This window comes from Dendrobates tinctorius, unplaced genomic scaffold (genome assembly GCF_039654945.1).
Source record: "Dendrobates tinctorius isolate UK_male_01 unplaced genomic scaffold, ASM3965494v1 ptg000063l, whole genome shotgun sequence".
NCBI classification, from domain to species: domain Eukaryota; kingdom Metazoa; phylum Chordata; class Amphibia; order Anura; family Dendrobatidae; genus Dendrobates; species Dendrobates tinctorius.
Genome location: NW_027361731.1, coordinates 13,841,953 through 13,866,587, shown reverse-complemented (window position 1 = coordinate 13,866,587; position 24,635 = coordinate 13,841,953). Strand labels below are relative to the sequence as shown.

The 24,635-nt window shown below is 45.1% G+C and overlaps 3 protein-coding genes across 4 annotated transcripts in view; 2 read left to right on the top strand and 1 right to left on the bottom strand.

Annotated features, from left to right (window-relative positions):
* Positions 1-24,635, top strand: part of LOC141094192 (uncharacterized) — a 580,189-nt gene that overhangs the window by 103,808 nt on the left and 451,746 nt on the right. The gene's annotated exons all lie outside the window — the stretch shown is intronic.
* LOC141094286 (uncharacterized) overlaps positions 1-24,635 on the bottom strand; it is a 1,055,204-nt gene that overhangs the window by 759,748 nt on the left and 270,821 nt on the right. The gene's annotated exons all lie outside the window — the stretch shown is intronic.
* The window catches only part of LOC141094265 (uncharacterized), a 34,665-nt gene continuing 31,642 nt past the window's right edge, over positions 21,613-24,635 (top strand). Inside the window, exon 1 of the mRNA XM_073580090.1 lies at positions 21,613-21,686. Coding sequence (XP_073436191.1) covers positions 21,660-21,686 — 27 coding nt within the window. The 5' untranslated portion in view covers positions 21,613-21,659. The remainder of the gene's footprint in view (positions 21,687-24,635) is intronic.

Sequence of the window (24,635 nt, the reverse complement as noted above, 5' to 3'; positions counted from 1 at the left end):
GAAGCATCCCATTCATTTTAATGAATTCCACACTTTTTGTGCATATTGATGCATTTTTTGCCACGAAAAAAACGCATTGCGGAAAAAAATGCAGCATGCTCATTAATTGCACGGAAAAATCCGCATTTCTAGCTATTTTCTATGAGACTGGGACTGCTCCGAAAAAAAGCCGAGCAGAAAACGCGCGGCTTCTGGGAAGGAGTCCGGTTTTCATGCAGAAATTTTCCGCATACGTGTGTACATAGCCTAAGGCTAGTTTCACACTAGCGCTTTTGAGCGCAGCGACGCAAAAGGACGCATGCGCCGCCAAACGCATACTGCGCACGGCCTGCGCCCCCAGTGATAAAGATAGGGGACGCAGGACGCATGCAGCGTCATGCGCCGGTAGGCGGAGCTACCGGCGGAGGCGCGGCAGGGGCGGGGCTTAGCGGTGGCCGTGCGCAGGCCGTCGCTGCGCTCAAAAGCGCTAGTGTGAAACTTGCCTAAGGTAACACCAAGCAGGAAGCACCGCTCAAAGTATGATACAGGACCCTATATACTGCCATTTGCTGCCAGATATCAGTACACACGCAGGTGTAAATGCTAAAGTGCATACTATTACCACAGGCATGTGCCAATATATCAATCATGTAACAGAATTAAATACATCTAGAATTGTGTGTAATCATAAACATTAATTACATAAAAAATCATAAGTATTTGATATATACTGTATATATATATACACTCACTGGCCACTTTATTAGGTACACCATGCTAGTAAGGGGTTGGACCCCCTTTTGCCTTCAGAACTGCCTCAATTCTTCGTGGCAGAGATTCAACAAGGTGCTGGAAGCATTCCTCAGAGATTTTGGACCATATTGACATGATGGCATCACACAGTTGGCGCAGATTTGTCGGCTGCACATCCCTGATGCGAATCTCCCGTTCCACCACATCCCAAAGATGCTCTATTGGATTGAGATCTGGTGACTGAGGAGGCCATTTGAGTACAGTAAACTCATTGTCATGTTCAAGAAACCAATCTGAGATGATTCGAGCTTTATGACATGGCGCATTATCCTGCTGAAAGTAGCCATCAGATGTTGGGTACATTGTGGTCATAAAGGGATGGACATGGTCAGCAACAATACTCAGGTAGGCTGTGGCGTTGCAACGATGCTCAATTGGTACCAAGGGGCCCAAAGAGTGCCCAGAAAAAATTCCCCACACCATGACACCACCACCACCAGCCTGAACCGTTGATACAAGGCAGGATGGATCCATGCTTTCATGTTGTTTACGCCAAATTCTGACCCTACCATCCGAATGTCGCAGCAGAAATCGAGACTCATCAGACCAGGCAACGTTTTTCCAATCTTCTACTGTCCAATTTCGATGAGCTTGTGCAAATTGTAGCCTCAGTTTCCTGTTCTTAGCTGAGAGGAGTGGTACCCAGTGTGGTCTTCTGCTGCTGTAGCCCATCTGCCTCAAAGTTCGACGCACTGTGCGTTCAGAGATGCTCTTCTGCCTACCTTGGTTGTAACGGGTGGCAATTTGAGTCACTGTTGCCTTTCTATCAGCTCGAACCAGTATGCCCATTCTCCTCTGACCTCTGGCATCAACAAGGCATTTCCGCCCACAGAACTGCCGCTCACTGGATTTTTTTTCTTTTTCGGACCATTCTCTGTAAACCCTAGAGATGGTTGTGCGTGAAAATCCCAGTAGATCAGCAGTTTCTGAAATTCTCAGACCAGCCCTTCTGGCACCAACAATCATGACACGTTCAAAGGCACTCAAATCACCTTTCTTCCCCATACTGATGCTCGGTTTGAACTGCAGGAGATTGTCTTGACCATGTCTACATGCCTAAATGCACTGAGTTGCCGCCATGTGATTGGCTGATTAGAAATTAAGTCTTAACACACAGTTGGACAGGTGTACCTAATAAAGTGGCCAGTGAGTGTATATATATATATATATATATATATATATATATATAATATATTAAAAGTGAATCAGAAGATTAGTATAAACAAGAGTAAATAAAAAGAAAATAATAAACGTTTAAAGTGAAAGTGCATAAAATTTAGATCATTAATAAAATTAAAAATATATTATTAGTGCAATTATTATAAATATGAATATAGTGAGAAAATGACATTAATTCATATAACAAAAAAGTGTATATAAATGTATAACACATGTCAATATGATGTATATAAACTGCAGTATAATATTCATCATTCAGACCATAGTCAATTCCATGGGTACGGACAGAAATTCATCTTCCTCATTAGGATCAAGGTCATCTGAAATTCCTCAAAAGGAGGGTCCTCAAGATTTCCCAGCAGATGAAAAGCAAACACCACCGTATCACATCTAAGTATACAAGAAGAAAACTGTAAGGAATAATTAAAAAACAAAGCATACCTAGCTAAAGAAAAGGGGCAAAGCTTAAAACCTCATTAAGGCCATTAGGTTGGACTGACCCAATCCTAGAGATCCAACAAGCCTCTAATTGGGCGAGACTCTTCCTCTAGTTACCTCCTCGCTGATCAATGCGTACCCGATCTATTCCAATGACCGTAAGAAACGTGGCATCACAATCATGTGCTGCTTTGAAATGTCTAGGTACTGGTTTTAAAAGTAGGAGGTAACTGAGGAGGTAATGAGGTTTTAAGGTTTTACTATAACCTCTTCAAGACCGCAATATGTATATACTGACCTGAGATATAAGAGAATATCATCCCCATAAAGGTGACAATCCAGCAGTTTTCGGCTGTCCACTATATCTGTCAACTTGCCGTATCACAAATTATCGGTGTTGACACCGTCCATATCTGTTTAACCCCTTAGTTGCTACTGTCAAAAGTGACTACATCAAATAAATGGTTAAAAGATTGTGGGGGCTTGCACTTTAATCTAATTGACACACCGAGATCATGATTGTGTGGTCCTGATGTTTGCCATAGCTGTTCATGGCCAAATAGAGGCCTTAGAGTCTCCCGGCTACAGCGGCCAGTTCAGAAGTTAGCGACATTTAGGTGGTAAACAAACACTTTTTCATTCCGGCTATACCACTTTGCATTAATTCCTAAAAATCACCTGAAGGGTTAATAAACTACCTTACAGCGGTTTTCAATGTGGCAGGAGGTGCTGTTTTTAAAATGGTATCACGTTTGGGGTTTTCCAATATATAGCACCCCCAAAGTCACTTCAAACCTGGATAGGTCCCTCAAAATAATACATTTTGTAAATTTCCTTGAAAAAATGAAAAATTGCTGCTACATTTTTAAACCTCCTAAAAGGCTAACAAAATAAATTACAGTTTAAAAAACTGTGCTGATGTAAAGCCGACATGTGGGAAATGTTGTTTATTCATGTTTTTCTGTGGTATGACAATCTGGATTAAAGGGATAATCATTCAAAGTTTGAAAACTGCAATTTTTTTTACATTTTTGTCAAGTTTCTGATACTTTTATAAATAAACACAAAACATATCAATCTAAATTTACTATTATCATAAATTATAATGTGCCGCGAAAAAACAGTCTCAAAATCACTGGGATTTGTTGAAGCATTCCAGAGTTATGACCACATAAAGTGATATTGGTCAGAATTTAAAAAATTGGCCCGGTCACTAAGGGGATAATTAAGTACACTAGATTGCCCCCGTCTAGTCGCCAACAATCGGCATTACGGTTTCCCTATAATAAACATAAATACGATACTAAATATTATTACACAAGATATACATAGCAGTACCATTATATAGCAACAAGTATGCATTGACTTATGATACACTAGGGCATATGGTACCGGGACATACTGTATAAGAGAGAAAAGGAATAGCAGTAATATAGTCTATCATCTTACAGCAGCACCTCCGGAGAGATTTATATAGATCAAAGCACCTTAGGGAGAGGGATCACTGCTTGTAACACCTTTCTCTCAAACGATAGGTCATGAGAGGAAGACAGCTTAAGGCGGTATTTTTTATAGAAGGTTGAAGGGAAGTACCATGTAGCCGCCTTACATATTCTGTCTATCGACACCTCTGGCTTTTCAGCCCAGGAGGTCACCATGGCCCTGGTGGAATGCCCTCAGTTTCTCATATTACTAGAGGTGTATGACAGGTTAATGGCGTCCCTAGTCCATCTAGCTATAGTACCCCTTGTAACATTAAGAGCTTTCCTGATTCCCTGAAATGACATGAATAAGGACTCACTCTTCCTCCATTGTTTCAACATCTCCAAGTATTGTACCAAGGCTCTCCTAATATCTAATGAGTGAAGCCTGCGCTCTTCCGCATTTTTTGGGTTTCTAAAAAAGGAGGGAAGAACTATCTCCTGGCTTCAATGAAACTTTGAGGCTACCTTCGGAAGATATGCTGGATCTGGCCTCCGAATAACCCTGCCATCCGATATCTGCATGAATGGGTGAGTAATAGAGCCTGTAAATCACTGACCCTGCGGGTTAATGTTAGGTCACCTAATATCACGGTTTTTAGCGTTAGTTTTTTAGCCGGTAGTTAATTCAAGGGCTCAAAGGGAGATCTTGTCAATGCCTCAAGAACTAGATTTAAGTCCCAAGGAGGCATCTTTGGTGCTGGCATTGGTCTTGACCTATGACATGCTTTAATGAACCTAACTGTCCATCTATTCGCTGCCAGGTTATAATTATATAGTGCTGCCAAGGCAGAAACCTGCACCTTAAGGGTGCTAGTGGCTAGGCCTATCTCCATACCCCTTTGAAGAAATTCCAATATAGCTTTAATTGGGACCCTGCCCCCCCACAGACTGTCCTGAACAAGCTAAGAATTTAGCCCATATCCTACTGTATATTCTAGTCATTACCAGCCTCCTACTCTGCAGCAGGGTAGCGACTAAGGTCGTGGAGAGACCTTTTTGTATTAATAGAGCCCTCTCAAAATCCAGACCATCAAATACAGACCTGATTTCTGAGGATGTGACACTGGACCCTGCCTAAGGAGACCCAAAATATCCAGGAGAATCCAGGGGTCTGATAAGGACATCTTACTCATCCATGAGAACCATGGCCTCTTGGGCCAAAAAGGAGCAATGAGGATGACCCTTCTCTCTCCTTCCTCAGGACTGCTGGAATCAACATCAACGGGGAAATGCATAAGCCAGCCTGAAATCCCAAGGAATCTGTATGTGTCCACTGCATATGGTTCTTCTCTTTGGTTCAAAGAGCAGATTTTTGTTTTCCTGTTTCTTACTGTTTTTTTTGGTAGGTTTCCTGTCCTTGATGGGTGGACACCCTCTCTTAGGTGGTCCTGTTAGCAGGTTGCGGGATGCAGTGACAGAAGGCAGAGCAAGGGTTAACAAATTTAACAGTTTAATTTAACAAGAGATTAACTCCTCACAGGGAGACAAATGGTTAATAGGGAAATGTGCAGAACAATAACTGCAGAATAAAAACAGTCTTTTTAGAAAGAACTTATCGTGTCCTTTATGCTCCTCCACGGCAGATGATCCCACAGGGATTTGCAGTGTTGGCAACGGCTGAAACGAAGTCCAAAGGGAGGTCCTTTACACAATGGTCTGTCTTCTGGTGGCAGCGGTCGGTGTTCAGTACCTTCCGCTGAGCCCCTAGTCCATGAATACGTGAGGCCGAAGCAAACAAGGCCACCGCCCTCCCCGAGTCAAACATGAATGGCCGTGAAGCAAGTGGCAGGGAAGGACGCAATAGTCTGTCCGGTACTTGGCTCTGCCTGCTCTGCACGTGCGCGGTACTCAGTCAGTTGGCGCATGGCACCTCTATCTCTGGCAGTTATTGAGTAACCCTAAAACGTTAGGAATCCTAAAACTGTATACCTTACACAGAGAGCATAAAGTAGAGCATATAAAGTAGATGATGCAGCTGTAATTAGGATTACATCATCGGAGCTGAGGTGGCGTTTTTGATTGGTCGCACTAAAATTATAGAATGCTGAGGGCTCAATAGACTAAATAGATGATGTAATAGATGAACTACTAACAAGGCAATAATGATGAAATTATAAAGATGCAACTTTCCTATAAGCCTGCATGAAAGGTGTCATAAGTATATACAACCTATGGTGGCTGCCATTTTTATTTGCTGGTGTTTGACTTCAACCCTCACTGCAAATACAGAAACCTCAGGTCACATGGGATTGCGGAAGGCGTCCGAGCTCATCTCCTATTCTGTGGCTGCCATAGCTGTGGCAGAGCCGGGCGCCATTTAGTTGTAGCCCAGTCCTAATCAATACTGGGAAATCCTGACAGCCTACAGTCTGCGCAACGACAGCCGGACAACTCCTTTAAAGCACGGTTCAGACGAGCCATTTTCCATCTAGAAAACATGGACTATTTTCATCCCTACTGGTTTTTTTTTTAGTATTCTGTCCATGTGTCATCATTATGTCGGTTTTAATCAACAATGTACAAAACCTGATATGGTTTCCTATGTAAATAATTTAGACTTTACTGTAAAAAATGTGTATGTACAGTTGTTTTCAAAAGTTTACATAACCCGGCAGAATTTTTGCTTTCTTGGCCTTTGGTCAGAGAATATGAATGATAGCACCAAAACTTTTTCTCCACTCATGGTTAATGTTTGGGTGAAGCCATTTATTATCAAACTACTGTCTTTTCTCTTTTTAAATTCTGACAACCCAAAACTTCCAAATGACCCTGATCAAAAGTTTACATACCCTGGTGATTTTGGCCTGATAACATGCACAGAAGTTGGCACACATGGGTTTGAATGGCTACTAAAGGTAACATCCTCATCTGTGATCTGTTTGCTTGTAATCAGTGTGTGTGCATAAAAGCTGAGTGAGTTTCTTGGATCCACACAGACTCTTGCATCTTTCATCCAGCCACTGATGTTTCTGGATTGTGAGTCACGGGGAAAGCAAAAGAATTGTCAACCGATCTACGGGAAAAGGTAATTGATCTGTATAAAACAGGAAAGGGATACAAAAAGATATCCAGGGAATTGATAATGCCAGTCAGCAGCATTCAAACTGTGATTAACAACTGGAAAATCAGGGGCTCTGTAAAAACAGTACCACGGTCAGGTAGAAAAAAACAAAAATGTCGTCCACAACTGACAGGAAAATTGTTCGGGATGCAAAGAAAAACCCACAAATAACATCAGCTGAAATACAGAACTCACTGAAAACTAGCGGTGTGGCTGCTTGACGCTATGTGCACACGGAGTTTTTTGGCTCTGCGGATTTTGTAGTAAAAACCGCAGCGCAGGACTAAAGTCCTGCAGTTTATCTGCGGTTTTGCACCTCATAATGGATGAGGTGTGAAACCGCAGCGTTTCTGCACAAAAGAATTGACATGCTGCGGATTGTAAACCGCAGCAAAACCGCGCGGAAAAATCCGCAGCATGTGCACAGCGGTTTCCAGTTTACCATAGAAAACAATGGTACTGTACAACGCACCTAAATCTGCTGCGGATCCGCAGCAGAATCCGCACCGTGTGCACATACCCTCAAGATGCACAATAAGGAGGCACTTGAAGAAAAATGGGCTGCATGGTTGAGTCGCCATAAGAAAGCCAATAATGTGCAAATGCCACAAAGTATCTCACCTACAATATGCAAAACAGCACAGAGAGAAGCCTCAAAACTTCTGGAACAAGGTAATTTGGAGTGATGAGAACAAAATTTAACTTTTTGGCCACAATCATAAACATAACATTTGGAGAGAGGTCAACAAGGCCTATGATGAAAGGAACACCATTCCTACTGTAAAGCACAGAGGTGGATCACTGATGTTTTGGAGATGTTTAAGCTACAAATGCACAGGAAACTTGGTCAAAGTTGAAGGAAAGATGAATGCAGCATGTTATCGGCAAATACTGGAGGCAAATTTGCAATCATTAGCTCGGAAGCTGCGCATGGGACTTACTTGGACGTTCCAACATGACAAGGATCCAAAACACAAGGCCAAGTCGACCTGTCATTGACTACAGCAGAACAAAGTGAAGATTATGGAGCGACCATCTCAGTCTCCTGACCTCAATATCATTGAGTTACTCTGGGGAGATCTCAAGCATGCAGTTCATGCTAGACAGCCCAGGAATTTACAGGAACTGGAGGCTTTTTGCCAAGAAGAGTGGTCAGTTTTACCATCTGAGAAAATAAAGAACCTTATCCACAACTTCCACAAAAGACTTCAAGCTGTCATTGATGGTAGAGGGGGCAATAAATGGCATTAAGAAATGGGATATGAACTTTTGATCAGGGAGGGTCATTTGGATGTTTTGGGTTGTCATTATTACTTAAAAAGAGAAAACACTCCAAATCAGAAGCCTTAAATATATCCCTTCCTCAGAATGAGATCCTTCAAATCATGAATAAATTTCCATTTAAATGGCAAGGAGAGTCACTGAAATATCTAGGGGTCGTAGACCCTTCTGATCCTAATAAATTGTTCGAGATTAACTATCAAACATTATTAAGCAGAACATACAGAGACCTAGCGAATTATAGTCAATTTAAACTATCCTGGTTTGGAATTATGAATGCTATCAAAATGGACATTTTACCCGAGTTCTTATACATACTCAAAACAGTACTGATTCCCCCCCCCCATAGTTTCTTCTGTAAATTAAGATCAGCTTTAACCAAATTCATATGGAGTAAACTCAAACCTCGCATGAGCATACAGACCCTTTCTTGACCTAAATCTGTAGGTGGTGCTGGTCTTCCCAATTTTAGTAGGTACATCCAGGCTACTGTATTACTTAGGATTCTAGACTGGTACTTACAGGCTGATGCTAAACAATGGGTGGGGGTGGAACAGGAGGGTTTAAATGTCCCTTTAAGACGTCTGCTGTGATGTTCTGGGGAATCATTGACTATTGTCAATTGCAATTTAACTAGAGACACCCTTAAAATATGGCACACTCTGAGAAAGAAGGGGTTCCCAGATAGGAATATTAGCCCACTTACATCAATGTTTTTCAATCCATCCTTTCTCCCTGGATACTTGCGCGGATCTTTTCTCGGTCGGAGCGCAGTGGAGGATACGCGATTGTTTCAGGTGCTAGAAGACGGGGAGTTGCCTTCTTTTGTCTCTATACAGGCTCAGTTTCCAGATGAGAAAATTAGGTGGTTTGAATACTTGCAATTACTATCCTTCCTAGTGACACATAATTTTGATAATTTCGATTTCAAACTTCACCTTTTTTTGAGAAATTGTTCGTAGAGGAAAATAAGCCTTCACATGCTATATCTGTGATTTATGAGGGATTGAGCAGAGAGGGTGAAGCGGAGAAGTTAACATTTCAGCGAGAGATTTGGGGTTAAGCTTGTCTCCTGAGGAATGGGAAAGGGGATTTCTCTTCACTCATAAACTTGCTAGAGCTTGGATTGCACAAGAGAAGGACTATAAAATACTTATGAGATGGTATCATTACCCTTCTAAACTACGTGCAATGTATCCAGCAGTTTCAGGGGTTTGTTGGAGATGCGTGAGGGAGGTGGGCTCCATGATTCACATTTGGTGGGAATGCTCTAAGATCAAGCCATTCTGGGAGAAGGTTTTCGACAATTATCAACGAATCACAGGAAACCGTGTAGCAAGATCCCCTCAAATAGCTCTTCTGTCAATTTTACCTTCTTCAATAGGGACTCAGAAGAGAGATATTCTTCGGTTTTGTCTAACAGCAGCATGAATGGTAGTCCCACGGTTTTGGAAACTTACAAACCCCACTGACTGGTATAAGGAAATGGTCAATCGGTGTAGAATGGAGGAGCTGTCTGCAGACTGCAATGGAACAAACAATAAATTTAGAAGGATTTGGAGTGGATGGATTTTGTTTCAGGACTCACCTGATTTCCATAATTTGTTCCGCTGACTTTTTCAGTTACATAAGAATTTGCGCACTACTATATATATGATTTTAAGGACCCCTTTATCCATAACCCTTTTTCTTTTTTCTTGTCTTTCTTTCCCTCTTTTTTTATCCTATGTCTTTCCTCTGCATAAGGCCGGAGTCACAAACAACGTGTAAAAAATCGGTCCAATGTTGTAATGCGATAATCGCACAACTGTTTTTAGTATGTTGATCCGTATGTAATCCGTGTAAAATGCGATGATGCAATTTCCTTGCATCTAAGGATCCGTGTGACATCTGTATGGCGTGATTTTATCGCACTCATGCAAAATGAGCAAATTAATGATTTCTGGCCTGAAAATAATTTTTAATTAATGTTTAAGGCTATTTATTGGTTGACTAACAAGTCCCCTCCTCCTCCTAGTTTGCTGTTGTGTTTCTAGAGCTGACTTGTGTGCAAGATGTCATACAGGCTAATCTTTAACACCACTGAGCAGGTTCTTTTACACTGGATTGTCCCAGCGTTTCGGGGAGCCTTACTCAGTGATTGTTGATCCGAGGAGGCGGAGAAGAATGTGGGTCCATCCACTTTTGAGACAACGGGTGACAAAAGGCCATTTTCACCATCTGTATGCTTCCCTACGCAGCCATCCAGACAAGTTCTATCAATATTGTCGGATGAGCCTGGCCACATTTGATATTCTTCTCGAGACTGTGCACCCTGGGATCACATACAAGGACACCGTGATGCGCAAGTCTATTTCGGCAGAGGAGCATCTTCTACTGACATGACGGTATGTTACCAACCTTAATGTTGGGTTTTGTTTAAACCCTAATTTTTTTTGGCCTCTAGCTTTCTGTCCACTGGGCTGTCCTATGCGGCCCTACACCTTGAGTTCTTACTCGGTAAATCCACCAGTTCATTTCAGGCATTGTCCGCTCTACCTTCTCTGAAATTTGGTCAAGACTAAGTCACGGGGCAGAAGGGAAATAACAGGAGTAGGGGAACCTGGGCCCCTGAACTGTCCCTCGGGCTAAGGAGGTGCCCTGACTTTCCTTAACTTGGGGGTACACTTGAAGGTAGTGAAGCCCAAGTTCCCGACTTGTCCCTGTCTCCTGTTAAGCCCTGTGCTAAACCCCAACCCCCTCCCCAGGGGATGTGACAAGGAAAAAACTATACAGCACCAAATAGCACACGAAAGGAAATAACCCGACACCTAAGGGTTAAATCAACTACTAAAGTAACTTATCTTTGCTCTGTTGCTATTGCTCCCAGCAACAGAGTATGGCACCCGAATTCAGCTTCCACCTGAAGCTATACACCAGAGCTCTGACTGAGCTCCAGATTGGTTGGTCTCCCAAGAGCAAGTGTAACCAACAGTGATTTCCAGCGCCTGAACTCCTTTTATAGGAAGGAGGGGGAGAAGTCACCACCTGCATAAATAATTAATCATATGCAGTTTCCATGCAGTAACCCCGGTGGCCACCGGGGGCAAAAACTCAAATTTAATACCCGATGGGCGAAAAGAGAAAAAGGTTTAAATGTGAGGAAATCCAGATCTGACACAGATCCAAAAAATGGATCATGACAGACTGCATTAAGTGGTATTACCTGAGCCAAAACAACAAGACTGGCTGCGTATAGCCCGTGCCAGTTTCCTAACTATATAGAGGCACTGGATGGGAAGCACATCCGTGTACGTAAGCCGCCCAACTCTGGCTCACAATATTATAATTACAAAGAATATTTTTCGGTATTGCTGTTGGCCCTGGTCGACAGGGCATACATGTTTACAATTATAGATACTGGGGCCTATGACAGAACAGGAGACTCCAAAGTCTTTAATTCCTCGATTATGGGTCAGCGTATGCGCAGTAATCAGTTGGACCTCCCACCCCCACGTTAGCTACCAGGGTCTAATCTCGAACCAGTGCCTTATGTGACGGTTGGTGATGAGGCTTTTCAGTTAACCAGGAACCTCATGAGGCTCTATCCACGGCGAACCCTGGACCACCGGCACAGAATTTCCGCCTATCCCGTGCACGCCGCCTCGTGGAGTGTGCCTTTGGCTTTCTCACGGCCAAATGGCAGGTTCTTCAGTCTGCAATCCAAGTCAGCGAACAAAATATTAATCAAGTGATAAAAGCATGTGTGGTACTACACAACTTTACCCGAAAACATGACTGCCTTGCAAATGAAGCTTATGATGTTGCAGATGTAATAATGTCGGGCCTACTCCAAATGGACATCAACCACGCCGGCCACCATCTGGACTTAAAGTGTGGGATGTCTTCACTAATAATAATAATATAATAATAATAAATTTTATTTTTATAGCGCCGACATATTCCGCAGCACTTTACATTTCAGAGGGGATTTGTACAGACAATAGACATTACAGCATAACAATAATCACATACAGTAGATTATAACAAATACCAAGAGGAAAGAGGGCCCTGCTCGCAAGCTTACAGTCTATGAGGAAAGAGGTAGACACGAAAGGTGGGTGGTAACAGTTGCCCTGATTGTATGGACCAGCCATAATGTTAAGTGTGTAACAGTACAGACACAGAGGGCTAATGGATGCATAAAGCATGTGGGAACATGATGCGGGGAACCTGGTTATGGTAAAACTTTTGGCTGTGCCACACAGGGATAGATTAGGTTAATGTGTGGCGGCGGTAGGCCAGTCTGAATAAATGCGTTTTCAGGGCATGCTTAAAATTGTGGGGATTGGGGACTAATCGTATTGACTTGGGAAGTGCATTCCAAAGAATAGGCGCGGCACGTGTAAAGTCTTGGAGACGGGAGTGGGAGGTTCTGACTATTGAGGATGCTAACCTCAGGTCATCAGCAGAACGGAGGGCGCGGGTAGGGTGGTAAACTGAAACAAGGGAGGAGATGTAGGGTGGTGCTGAGCCATGGAGGGCTTTGTGGGTGAGGGTAATAAGTTTATATTGAATTCTGGAGTGGATGGGTAGCCAGTGTAATGACTGGCACAAGGTAGAGGCATTGGTGTAACGATTGGTGAGGAATATGATCCTGGCTGCAGCATTCAAGACAGATTGGAGAGGGGAGAGTTTGGTAAGAGGGAGACCGATTAGAAGAGAGTTACAATAGTCCAGACGAGAATGAATAAGAGAAACAGTAAGAGTTTTTGCAGAGTCAAAAGTAAGAAAAGGTCGAATTCTAGAAATGTTTTTGAGGTGCAGATGACAAGAGCGAGCCAGTGATCGAATGTGGGGGGCAAAGGAAAGCTCGGAATCAAGTATGACCCCAAGACAGCGGGCCTGTTGCTGGGGAGTAATAGTGGAGCCACACACAGAAATAGCAATGTCGTGTATAGGTACATTAGTAGAGGGAGGAAACACCAGGAGTTCAGTCTTTGACAGGTTCAGTTTCAGATATAGCGAGGACATGTTAGACACAGCGTTTAGACAATCGCCGGTGTTTTCTAGAAAGGCTGGCATGATGTCGGGAGAAGAAGCGTATAATTGGGTGTCATCAGCATAGAGATGGTACTGGAAACCAAATCTACTGATTGTTTGACCAATAGGGGCAGTGTACAAGGAGAAGAGGAGGGGGCCTAGAACCGATCCTTGGGGGACCCCAACAGTAAGGGGAAGGTGAGAGGAGGAGGAACCGACAAAAGATACAGTAAAGGAGCGGTCAGAGAGATAGGAGGAGAACCAGGAGAGAACGGTGTCCTTGAGGCCAATGGAACGGAGCATAGTGAGGAGGAGCTGATGATCCACAGTGTCGAATGCTGCAGAGAGATCCAAGAGAATTAGCATGGAGTAATGACCATTTGATTTAGCTGTTAGCAGATCATTAGAGACTTTAGTGAGTGCAGTTTTCAGTGGAGTGCAGAGAGCGGAAACCGGATTGGAGAGGGTTGAGAACAGAGTTTTCTGAGAGATAGCGGATAAGACGGGAGTGGACCAGACGTTCCAGGAGTTTAGAGATGAAGGGAAGATTAGAGACAAGTCTATAGTTAGCGACACAGTTTTGGTCGAGGGATGATTTTTTAAGTAGTGGATGTATGATGGCATGCTTAAATGAGGAGGGAAAAATACCAGAAGAGAGAGAGAGGTTAAATATTTTAGTTAGGTGAGGGGTGACAGCAGGGGAAAGGGACTGGAGGAGATGTGACGGAAATGGGTCACTGGTGCAAGTAGTTGGGCGAGAAGATGCAAGGAGCCTGCTTACTAATCACTTTGTTTCGCTGGAGGGATACTCCTTGGCAAGAGAATGCATTGTCTATGTTATGATTTTTTTTGGTGAGTGTGTGTGTGTTAAGCATAAAATTATGTTAATTTTTCCCTTTTTTTCCCCTAAAATATAATATGCCTCCAATAAAAATAATCCAAGAAACCCATATTGACTTTACGCTTTTTGCTTGCATAAACTTTAGGAGATAACATACCATATTAACGTCATATGGCAAATATGGCCTGTATTGCCGGCCAGAAACAAAGTTTGACAAAAGCAAACCGTAATAAGATAAAGATTACAAAAAAATTATAAACAAAAGAACAAAAAAAATTCACAAATTTATATATGTAGGTGGTGGAGATGGAGGAGCAGCAGCCTGAGTGCTTTTGGTACTTTGTTGGCCTAATTGGCCATGATGCTGAGTGGTGGCTGAGGCAGCATGATGGAGCATGGAAGGTACTTGTGGTGGAACATGCTGGTACTGTCTGGGACATAATCAAGGGTAATGGCCCATGTGCGGATACACCCCAGAATGTCCATGTCGACCATACCCATGTAGTGGCCACTCTCCTCCATTGGGTATGGGCAAGTGACCATACTGGTGATGTACTGCAGGTGGATATACATGCCCATGTTGTGAGTGGTGTTGGATAACACCTTGAGGTAGTTGTGGGGATTGACTACGTGTGGAAGGGGGATCACTTTCAGATCTTGTGTTATCCTCTGGTGGCACAGACATTTGGAGACAGTTTGACCGTAAAAGTTGCTATCTTTCAAGATAATTCAACCAATGTCCTATATAAAGGGGCACTTCATAACAGTAACACAACTAATCCCACAAATGAACTGTGGGAAGAAGAAGAGATCCCAAATAATAAAAAACAATTTTATTAATACAAAATACATAAAAAAATACATAAAAAAGCCAAAATGCCGTAGGGGACACCACAATTACATACACAGGCAATAACAATAGGAGACCAAGGTATATTAAATACATTATTGATCCATAATCCACATATTTAAGATATATATAATATCAGTCTAAGAATCAATAATAAATAGTATCCACTGACATCTCTAATTCAAACCCTAACAGTCTCAAACCAGTATAAATCCCCCTATATGCGGTAAAGTATAACAGAAATTAAAATTATACTTCCCCCATCTCCCTCTAAACTCATAATGACAACCAGTGCTGATGGAGTCAATACAACAGTCGCTCCACAATAGAAGACGGCGTGTAATGTAAAATAAAAAGAACCGCAGTATTTCACACAAAAAAACTAATAAATAGAGGGTATAATTACCAAGATAACGGTGGTGATATGCGTGGTGTCCCCACACCCCAACGCGCGTTTCGCTCCTGCTTCTTCTGGGGGACGCCCGGTAATTATACCCTCTATTTATTAGTTTTTTTGTGTGAAATACTGCGGTTCTTTTTATTTTACATTACACGCCGTCTTCTATTGTGGAGCGACTGTTGTATTGACTCCATCAGCACTGGTTGTCATTATGAGTTTAGAGGGAGATGGGGGAAGTATAATTTTAATTTCTGTTATACTTTACCGCATATAGGGGGATTTATACTGGTTTGAGACTGTTAGGGTTTGAATTAGAGATGTCAGTGGATACTATTTATTATTGATTCTTAGACTGATATTATATATATCTTAAATATGTGGATTATGGATCAATAATGTGTTTATTATACCTTGGTCTCCTATTGTTATTGCCTGTGTATGTAATTGTGGTGTCCCCTACGGCATTTTGGCTTTTTTTATGTATTTTTTTATGTATTTTGTATTAATAAAATTGTTTTTTATTATTTGGGATCTCCTCTTCTTCCCACAATTCGTTTGTGGGATTAGTTGTGTTATCTTTCAAGATAAGCCAAGATCTGAGTTGGGTTGTTGGGTGGGGTGCATGCATCTATTACGATTTGGAGAGCACCTCTGGCCCGCAGCCTGACTTCTCGGGGGATTGTGCGGAGATAGCGAGCCAGACTCTAGGCATAGGCCTCTTCCCCATCATCATTTGCAGTGTAGGACAGGTAGTTCAATACGATGTGTACGGAGCGGAGCCACGTGTGTATGAAGTGTATGGAGCGGAGCCGCATGAGCACAAGGTGTATGGAGCCATGTGTGTATGAGGTGTATGGAGCGGAGCCGTGTGTGTACAAGGTGTACGGAGCAGAGCCGTGTGTGTACGAGGTGTACGGAGAGGAGCCTCCCATCTTCATACGATGACGTCCGAACTGGACCGCCCCCTCCGGTGAGAATAATCTAATGTGTTTTTCTTATCTTTCAGGTTACATCGGAGGCTTATCTACAGCATTACAGAATGCTGTAGATAAGCCCCTTTTGTCAATGCCGGCAGCTGATAGGCCAAAAATAGGGTGACAGATTCCCTTAAAGGCAACTTGGCAAATGTGTGGTGATTTGAAGCATGCACTTACTGACAGACATCCATAATTCGTGCAAGAAAATTCAAGCGGTTGTAATATATGTATTTCCGCTTTTGGGGTCTCTCTGACCCACTCCTGGCCCGATTCTGCAGCTTTCTGCGGAACTGGTCACGGCAGCTCCGCCACCGTCTAGTGACATCACATCCAACCCATTTTTGACATTAGGATCACAGTATAAGCATAGTGAAATGTAGCTTAAAGGCTGCTGTGGCATGCTAATTCACAAGTGTAAAATGACAAACATGCAGGCTAGCAAGCAGAACATCACATAGGATCCTGTTAGCTTCATGTGTGCATTAAGGTAAAAAACGTGCTTTGGGTTTGTATTTTTAGGGTAGTACTTACTCATTTCCTGCTGAACCTCAGGTGTACTTTTGGCATAGTTTGGAAAAATTTGCCTGCAGATACATTTCCATGAGTCATCTTTGCGAGCACGGTCGGCATAATGTGCATCACATACAACCCAAAGTTGTGGGGTCTCCTGTACAAGAACAATCAGTAGCTCAACTGTTATGGAGAGAGTTACCGTAGGAGGCAGACACAAAAATAGAAGCTATGTCCAGAAAACCAGAGAAGTTGGCAACTATCAGATTGCAGACCCCTGAACCTAACAACACAACTAGCAGTAGCCGTGGGGGGTTCCTACGGTGCCCTAGACCCCTCGATCACAGCCGGAGAACTAAATAGCCTAAAGACAGAAAAGGAAATCTAAACTGCCCCAGAGCAGACCCCAAAGTAAAAGGCAGCCCCCAACATATAATGACGGTGAAGCAAGATGAAAAAACACTCACACAGATAGAAAGATAGGCTGAGCAAACAATGGGGCCCAAGCTAACTAAAAATAGGACAGGATAGGAAAGCTGCTGTCTGCAATCTGCCAAAACCCTATAAAAGACAAAGCCAGCAAGCTGAAATGGAAAAAGGCCCTGAAGCAGCTAGGCTTCAAAAACTAAATCAGCACTCACGTATTTTCTGAAGACAGAGCTAAAGGAATTCAGCTCACCCAGCAGGGAATAGCAGAAATCCAGAAAAACAAAGCAAAACAAAGTCAAAGCAAAAATGCAAAAGGCATAGCAGAAAACTTAGCTTTAGAAGAGCAGGAATTCAGACTGGTCTCCAAGAATCCCACAGAGAAATCACCCGCAGGGCAGAAGGGCGTCGGCAGCCTTATATCCAGTCAGTAACTCCACTCAGCCAGTCATCATCATTAGTCTCAGATGTTTGATAATCAGGCTCACTACCTTTCTTAACCAGCAGAGGGAGTTCATCGGGCCTGAGTGGTGAAGGGGAAAGTGAACTCACAACACTCAACATTACTTTGCCTGGCCATCTTGCTGTACTCCATGGAGGCGTGCTAGTTCCTTGTTCCAGAACTTCCCATGCTAAGTAGCATGCCAAAACTTCCTGATTAAAGGCTGAGGCAATTTCCTATCACGTGGCCAATGCCTGCGTATTTCTTTTAAGTCACGCGCATGGTCCGTGTGTAATCCGTTATTTTATCGCATCCATAGACTTGCATTGGCGTGTATCAGCTGAGATACGTGTACAATCACAGCATGCTGCTATTTCACTCACACGTAGAAAACGGGCGAGAAAAAAATCGGATGATGGGAGCCTCCCCATAGATTATCATTGGTATTTTTTTATCGCCTAGCACTCGTCCTTATTATACGCTCGTGTGACACCGGCCTTACTATAGAGGATACTTCCTCTCTTGAATACCTTGTTGGCGTTCGCTATATGGTTACTGTTATTGTCTGCCATGGTATGTTTGACTTACTGTTAAAAGGTTGTATTCTCATTTTGTATACTAGATATTTTTTTATGATTCTACATATTATCAGTTTTCATATAATATAGTCTGTGTTTGAAAAAGGTTTAATAAAATAGATTGAACATAAAAAGAGAAAACACAGTAGTCTGACTATAAATGACTTTACCCAACCACTAACTGTCACAAGCCATGTTTGGATCTGTGGCAGATCTGGGCTCACATATAACCTTTTTTTTTTTTCCTTCAAGCCTCTGGCTTAATGTTAGTTTTTACCCCCCGTGGCCGCTGGGGTCATTACAACCTTGGTTGCTGCTAATGGGTTGCCCCCGGTGTGTAAATTAGCCAGCAGGTATTAACCCTCCCCTCCTTCCTATAAAAGGGTGTCAGGTGCTCTGAATCACTGTTGGTGATACTGGTCATTTCCTAACCAACCTTGGAGGAGAGAGCAGCTATTGGGAGCAGTGCTTTGCAGATCATCAAGAGCTTTGGTGTTTCAGCTGTTCAGTTGGAAACTGTATCCGGGTGACTTACTTTGTTGCCTAAGGAGCATTGGCAACAGAGAAAGCTAAGTTGTTTGTTTTGCCTGTTCGTTATTTTCCCTAATGTTATATTAGTACAGCAGTGGGACCAGTGTCCGCACTAGCCAGATCCCTAGTAAGGGATAGGTGCAGGGCTAATGAGGGATTCAGCTATCCTGGTCAGCGACAGGTGAAAAGCCTGTATAGGGAACGTGAGGAGTGTTCAGGGACACAGCCTCAGGAGAGTGCAGGAGGTGTCCACGTCCCTGTTCCCTATTGTAGGGCCTACCGTTGTAACTGTGTCCCCGGTGTTCCCTTGTTTGTCTTGTCTTTCTAGTTACCGACCTGCTGGTCGTGTCACACAGGACAAGTCACTACGTGACTTCATCACCAACCCTTACCCATTTTTTCCTGGTGAGCCTTGACCCATATACAGGTCTCTACCCAGCTGCTTCAGCCCCTCACTGATGAGCTTAGGGTGCTGCGTGGTGAGGTGGTGCAGCAGCTGCAGAAGTTGGTGGGGTTTGGGGCCTTGCTTCAGGTGCAGGCTCAGTCAGAACCCAAGATATCCCTCCCTGACAGGTTTTCTGGAGGGAGCGATAAATTCTTGGTTTTCCAGGAGGCCTGCAAGTTATGCTTCAGGCTCCATCCTCGTTCATCAGGGAGTGAGGAACAACGGGTGGGAATCATTATGTCCCTCCTTAAGGGGGATCCCCAATCCTGGGCCTTCTCCCAGCCGGTCGATTAAAAAAGTATCTGAACGGATATCAGGACTCTTCAGACCTACAGATGACTACCCATTCCTGCTACTACATGTGGGGACAAATTAAACAGCAAGAAACGACCTGGAAACCATCTGCAGTGACTTTGAAAACAAGAAAGTGAAAGAACTGGGAGCGCAGGTGGTCTTCTCTTCCATCCTACCAGTGGATGGCCATGGAAAATTAGAACTACTAATGCAGGAAAAGAAATATGATGTCATTGGAATCACTGAAACTTGGTGGGACAATACACATGATTGGAATACAAGGCTAGAAGGATACAACTTATTTGCAAGAAACAGACTTGATAAACGAGGAGGGGGTGTCGCATTGTATGTTAGAAACGCATATATCTGCACAGAGATTGAAGCTTCAGAGACTGGGAGTTCTGTGGAAACTGTTTGGGTAAGAATACAAGGACAGAACAATGGAAAGGACACCATTGTAGGCATTTACTACAGGCCGCCTGTGCAAGCTGAAGATATGGATGAACTCTTTATGCATCAAATGGCCAAGTTCTCCAAAAAATATGACATAGTTGTCATGGGAGATTTCAACTATCCAGACATTTGTTGGGAATCTCTCTCAGGCAAAACTAACAGGTCAAGGAAATTCTTATCCTCTCTTGCTGACAACTTTATCTTCCAAAAGGTAGGGGAGAAAACAAGGGGAACTGCTACCTTGGATCTAATCCTTATAAACAGGGAGGAAATGGTTGAAGAGGTAAAAGTGGCTGGGACCCTAGGAGGTAGCGACCATGCTATTTTAGAATTTTGGATAACTAGAGGCGGAAGACCTGTGAAGACTCAGACGTCAAGGTTAGATTTCAGAAAGGCAGATTTTAAGGGATTCAGAAAGAGAATTGGAGGGATCCAATGGCTGGATATCCTTAAAGACAAAAATGTCCAGGAAGGATGGGAAATCTTGAAAAATGAAATTCTCAAAGCACAATTGTTAACAATTCCGAAATCCTCTGGAATTCCATGGCTCAACACGTCCGATTATTCACCACCCTCGGATCCTTCAAACGGAACCTGAAAACCCATCTCTTCAGGAAAGCTTACAGACTGCAATATCCATTCTGCCGCCTCATCACCGCCAGAGCTGCTGCACCCCCGACCTTCTGTCTCTTCCCCGCTATCCCGTAGAATGTAAGTCAGCAAGGACAGGGTCCCCTCGCCTCTGTACCAGTCCGTCATTGTAAATTTGTTTTCTGCTAATGATATCTATAACTTTGTATGTAACCCTCGTTCTCATGTACAGCACCATGGAATTAATGGCGCTATATAAATAAATAATAATAAATACACAATTAGCATATCAGCACAGATAAACATACACTATGTACAAGTGACTATTACAGACTAAGGGTCCCGTTACACTAAACGACGCACCAGCGATCCTGACAACGATAAGACCTGGTCAAGATTGCTGGTGCGTCGCTACATGATCGCTGGTAAAGCTCTCAAACAGGCAGACTCACCGGCCATCAGGACCAGCAAGGACGCTGGTATCCAAGGTAAATAGCGGGTCACTGATGCGTGCCACACACAGCGAGATCGCTGAGTGTGAAGCACCCCTTACACAGTATGATAAATGGTATGAAAGTCTGTCTCATTGACCCACCAGACATAAACACTTAAATCCACAAGCCAATAAACAGATAAAAAGTCAATTCTTGTGGGTTTATAAAAACATGGTTGTCTGGAAAATTAAGATACAATCTGGTTTCTTCACACCATTCATATTCTCTGAAAAAAGGCCGAGAAAGCAAAAATTCTGCCGGGGTATGTAAACTTTTCAGCACAACTGTATGTATAGTGACACACAGCTCTGCTCCATACACCTCGCACACACGCGGCTCTACTACATCCACACTGTAAACCCCTCCTGACCCCACAAATAAACTTGCCCTCATCCAGCACCATGACAACCAGCACAGCAGAGTCCTGCACACACTGAGGGCCCTGATCATGTGACCCCTGACTCCTCCCCTCCTGTGACCTCATCACAGGTCCTGTGCGCACAGAGCAGCCATATATGTGGAGTGCGGCTCTGCGGGTGAAGGTCAGTGCTGGAGGCTCCATTATTCTCTATGTGGAGTGCGGCTCTGCGGGTGGAGGTCGGTGCTGGAGGCTGCATTATTCTCTATGTGGAGTGTGGCTCTGCGGGTGGAGGTCGGTGCTGGAGGCTCCATTATTCTCTATGTGGAGTGCGGCTCTGCGGGTGGAGGTAGGTGCTGGAGGCTCCATTATTCTCTATGTGGAGTGCGGCTCTGCGGGTGGAGGTCGGTGCTGGAGGCTCCATTATTCTCTATGTGGAGTGCGGGTGGAGGTAGGTGCTGGAGGCTCCATTATTCTCTATGTGGAGTGCGGCTCTGCGGGTGGAGGTAGGTGCTGGAGGCTCCATTATTCTCTATGTGGAGTGCGGCTCTGCGGGTGGAGGTCGGTGCTGGAGGCTCCATTATTCTCTATGTGGAGTGCGGGTGGAGGTAGGTGCTGGAGGCTCCATTATTCTCTATGTGGAGTGCGGCTCTGCGGGTGGAGGTAGGTGCTGGAGGCTCCATTATTCTCTATGTGGAGTGCGGCTCTGCGGGTGGAGGTCGGTGCCGGAGGCTCCATTATTCTCTATGTGGAGTGCGGCTCTGCGGGTGGAGGTCAGTGCTGGAGGCTCCATTATTCTCTATGTGGAGTGCGGCTCTGCGGGTGGAGGTAGGTGCCGGAGGCTCCATTATTCTCTATGTGGAGTGCGGCTCTGCGGGTGGAGGTCAGTGCTGGAGGCTCCATTATTCTCTATGTGGAGTGCGGCTCTGCGGGTGGAGGTCGGTGCTGGAGGCTCCATTATTTTCTATGTGGAGTGTGGCTCTGTGGGTGGAGGTCAGTGCTGGAGGCTCCATTATTCTCTATGTGGAGTGCGGCTCTGCGGGTGGAGGTAGGTGCTGGAGGCTGCATTATTCTCTATGTGGAGTGCGGCTCTGCGGGTGGAGGTAGGTGCCGGAGGCTCCATTATTCTCTATGTGGAGTGCGGCTCTGCGGGTGGAGGTCGGTGCTGGAGGCTGCATTATTCTCTATGTGGAGTGCGGCTCTGCGGGTGGAGGTAGGTGCCGGAGGCTCCATTATTCTCTATGTGGAGTGCGGCTCTGCGGGTGGAGGTCGGTGCTGGAGGCTCCATTATTCTCTATGTAGAGTGCGGCTCTGCGGGTGGAGGTCGGTGCTGGAGGCTCCATTATTCTCTATGTGGAGTGCGGCTCTGCGGGTGGAGGTCGGTGCTGGAGGCTCCATTATTCTCTATGTAGAGTGCGGCTCTGCGGGTGGAGGTCGGTGCTGGAGGCTCCATTATTCTCTATGTGGAGGTAGGTGCCGGAGGCTCCATTATTCTCTATGTAGAGTGCGGCTCTGCGGGTGGAGGTCGGTGCTGGAGGCTCCATTATTCTCTATGTGGAGTGCGGCTCTGCGGGTGGAGGTAGGTGCCGGAGGCTCCATTATTCTCTATGTAGAGTGCGGCTCTGCGGGTGGAGGTCGGTGCTGGAGGCTCCATTATTCTCTATGTGGAGTGCGGCTCTGCGGGTGGAGGTCGGTGCTGGAGGCTCCATTATTCTCTATGTAGAGTGCGGCTCTGCGGGTGGAGGTCGGTGCTGGAGGCTCCATTATTCTCTATGTGGAGTGCGGCTCTGCGGGTGGAGGTAGGTGCCGGAGGCTCCATTATTCTCTATGTAGAGTGCGGCTCTGCGGGTGGAGGTCGGTGCTGGAGGCTCCATTATTCTCTATGTGGAGTGCGGCTCTGCGGGTGGAGGTAGGTGCCGGAGGCTCCATTATTCTCTATGTAGAGTGCGGCTCTGCGGGTGGAGGTCGGTGCTGGAGGCTCCATTATTCTCTATGTGGAGTGCGGCTCTGCGGGTGGAGGTCGGTGCTGGAGGCTCCATTATTCTCTATGTAGAGTGCGGCTCTGCGGGTGGAGGTCGGTGCTGGAGGCTCCATTATTCTCTATGTGGAGTGCGGCTCTGCGGGTGGAGGTCAGTGCTGGAGGCTCCATTATTCTCTATGTGGAGTGCGGCTCTGCGGGTGGAGGTCGGTGCTGGAGGCTCCATTATTCTCTATGTGGAGTGCGGGTGGAGGTCGGTGCTGGAGGCTCCATTATTCTCTATGTGGAGTGCGGCTCTGCGAGTGGAGGTCAGTGCTGGAGGCTCCATTATTCTCTATGTGGTGTGCGGCTCTGCGGGTGGAGGTCGGTGCCGGAGGCTCCATTATTCTCTATGTGGAGTGTGGCTCTGTGGGTGGAGGTCGGTGCAGGAGGCTCCATTATTCTCTATGTGGAGTGCGGCTCTGCGGGTGGAGGTAGGTGCTGGAGGCTCCATTATTCTCTATGTGGAGTGTGGCTCTGTGGGTGGAGGTCGGTGCTGGAGGCTCCATTATTCTCTATGTGGAGTGCGGCTCTGCGGGTGGAGGTAGGTGCTGGAGGCTCCATTATTCTCTATGTGGAGTGTGGCTCTGTGGGTGGAGGTCGGTGCAGGAGGCTCCATTATTCTCTATGTGGAGTGCGGCTCTGCGGGTGGAGGTAGGTGCTGGAGGCCCCATTATTCTCTATGTGGAGTGCGGCTCTGCGGGTGGAGGTAGGTGCTGGAGGCTCCATTATTCTCTATGTGGAGTGCGGGTGGAGGTCGGTGCTGGAGGCTCCATTATTCTCTATGTGGAGTGTGGCTCTGCGGGTGGAGGTCGGTGCCGGAGGCTCCATTATTCTCTATGTGGAGTGTGGCTCTGTGGGTGGAGGTCGGTGCAGGAGGCTCCATTATTCTCTATGTGGAGTGCGGCTCTGCGGGTGGAGGTAGGTGCTGGAGGCTCCATTATTCTCTATGTGGAGTGTGGCTCTGTGGGTGGAGGTCGGTGCAGGAGGCTCCATTATTCTCTATGTGGAGTGCGGCTCTGCGGGTGGAGGTAGGTGCTGGAGGCCCCATTATTCTCTATGTGGAGTGTGGCTCTGCGGGTGGAGGTAGGTGCTGGAGGCTCCATTATTCTCTATGTGGAGTGCGGGTGGAGGTCGGTGCTGGAGGCTCCATTATTCTCTATGTGGAGTG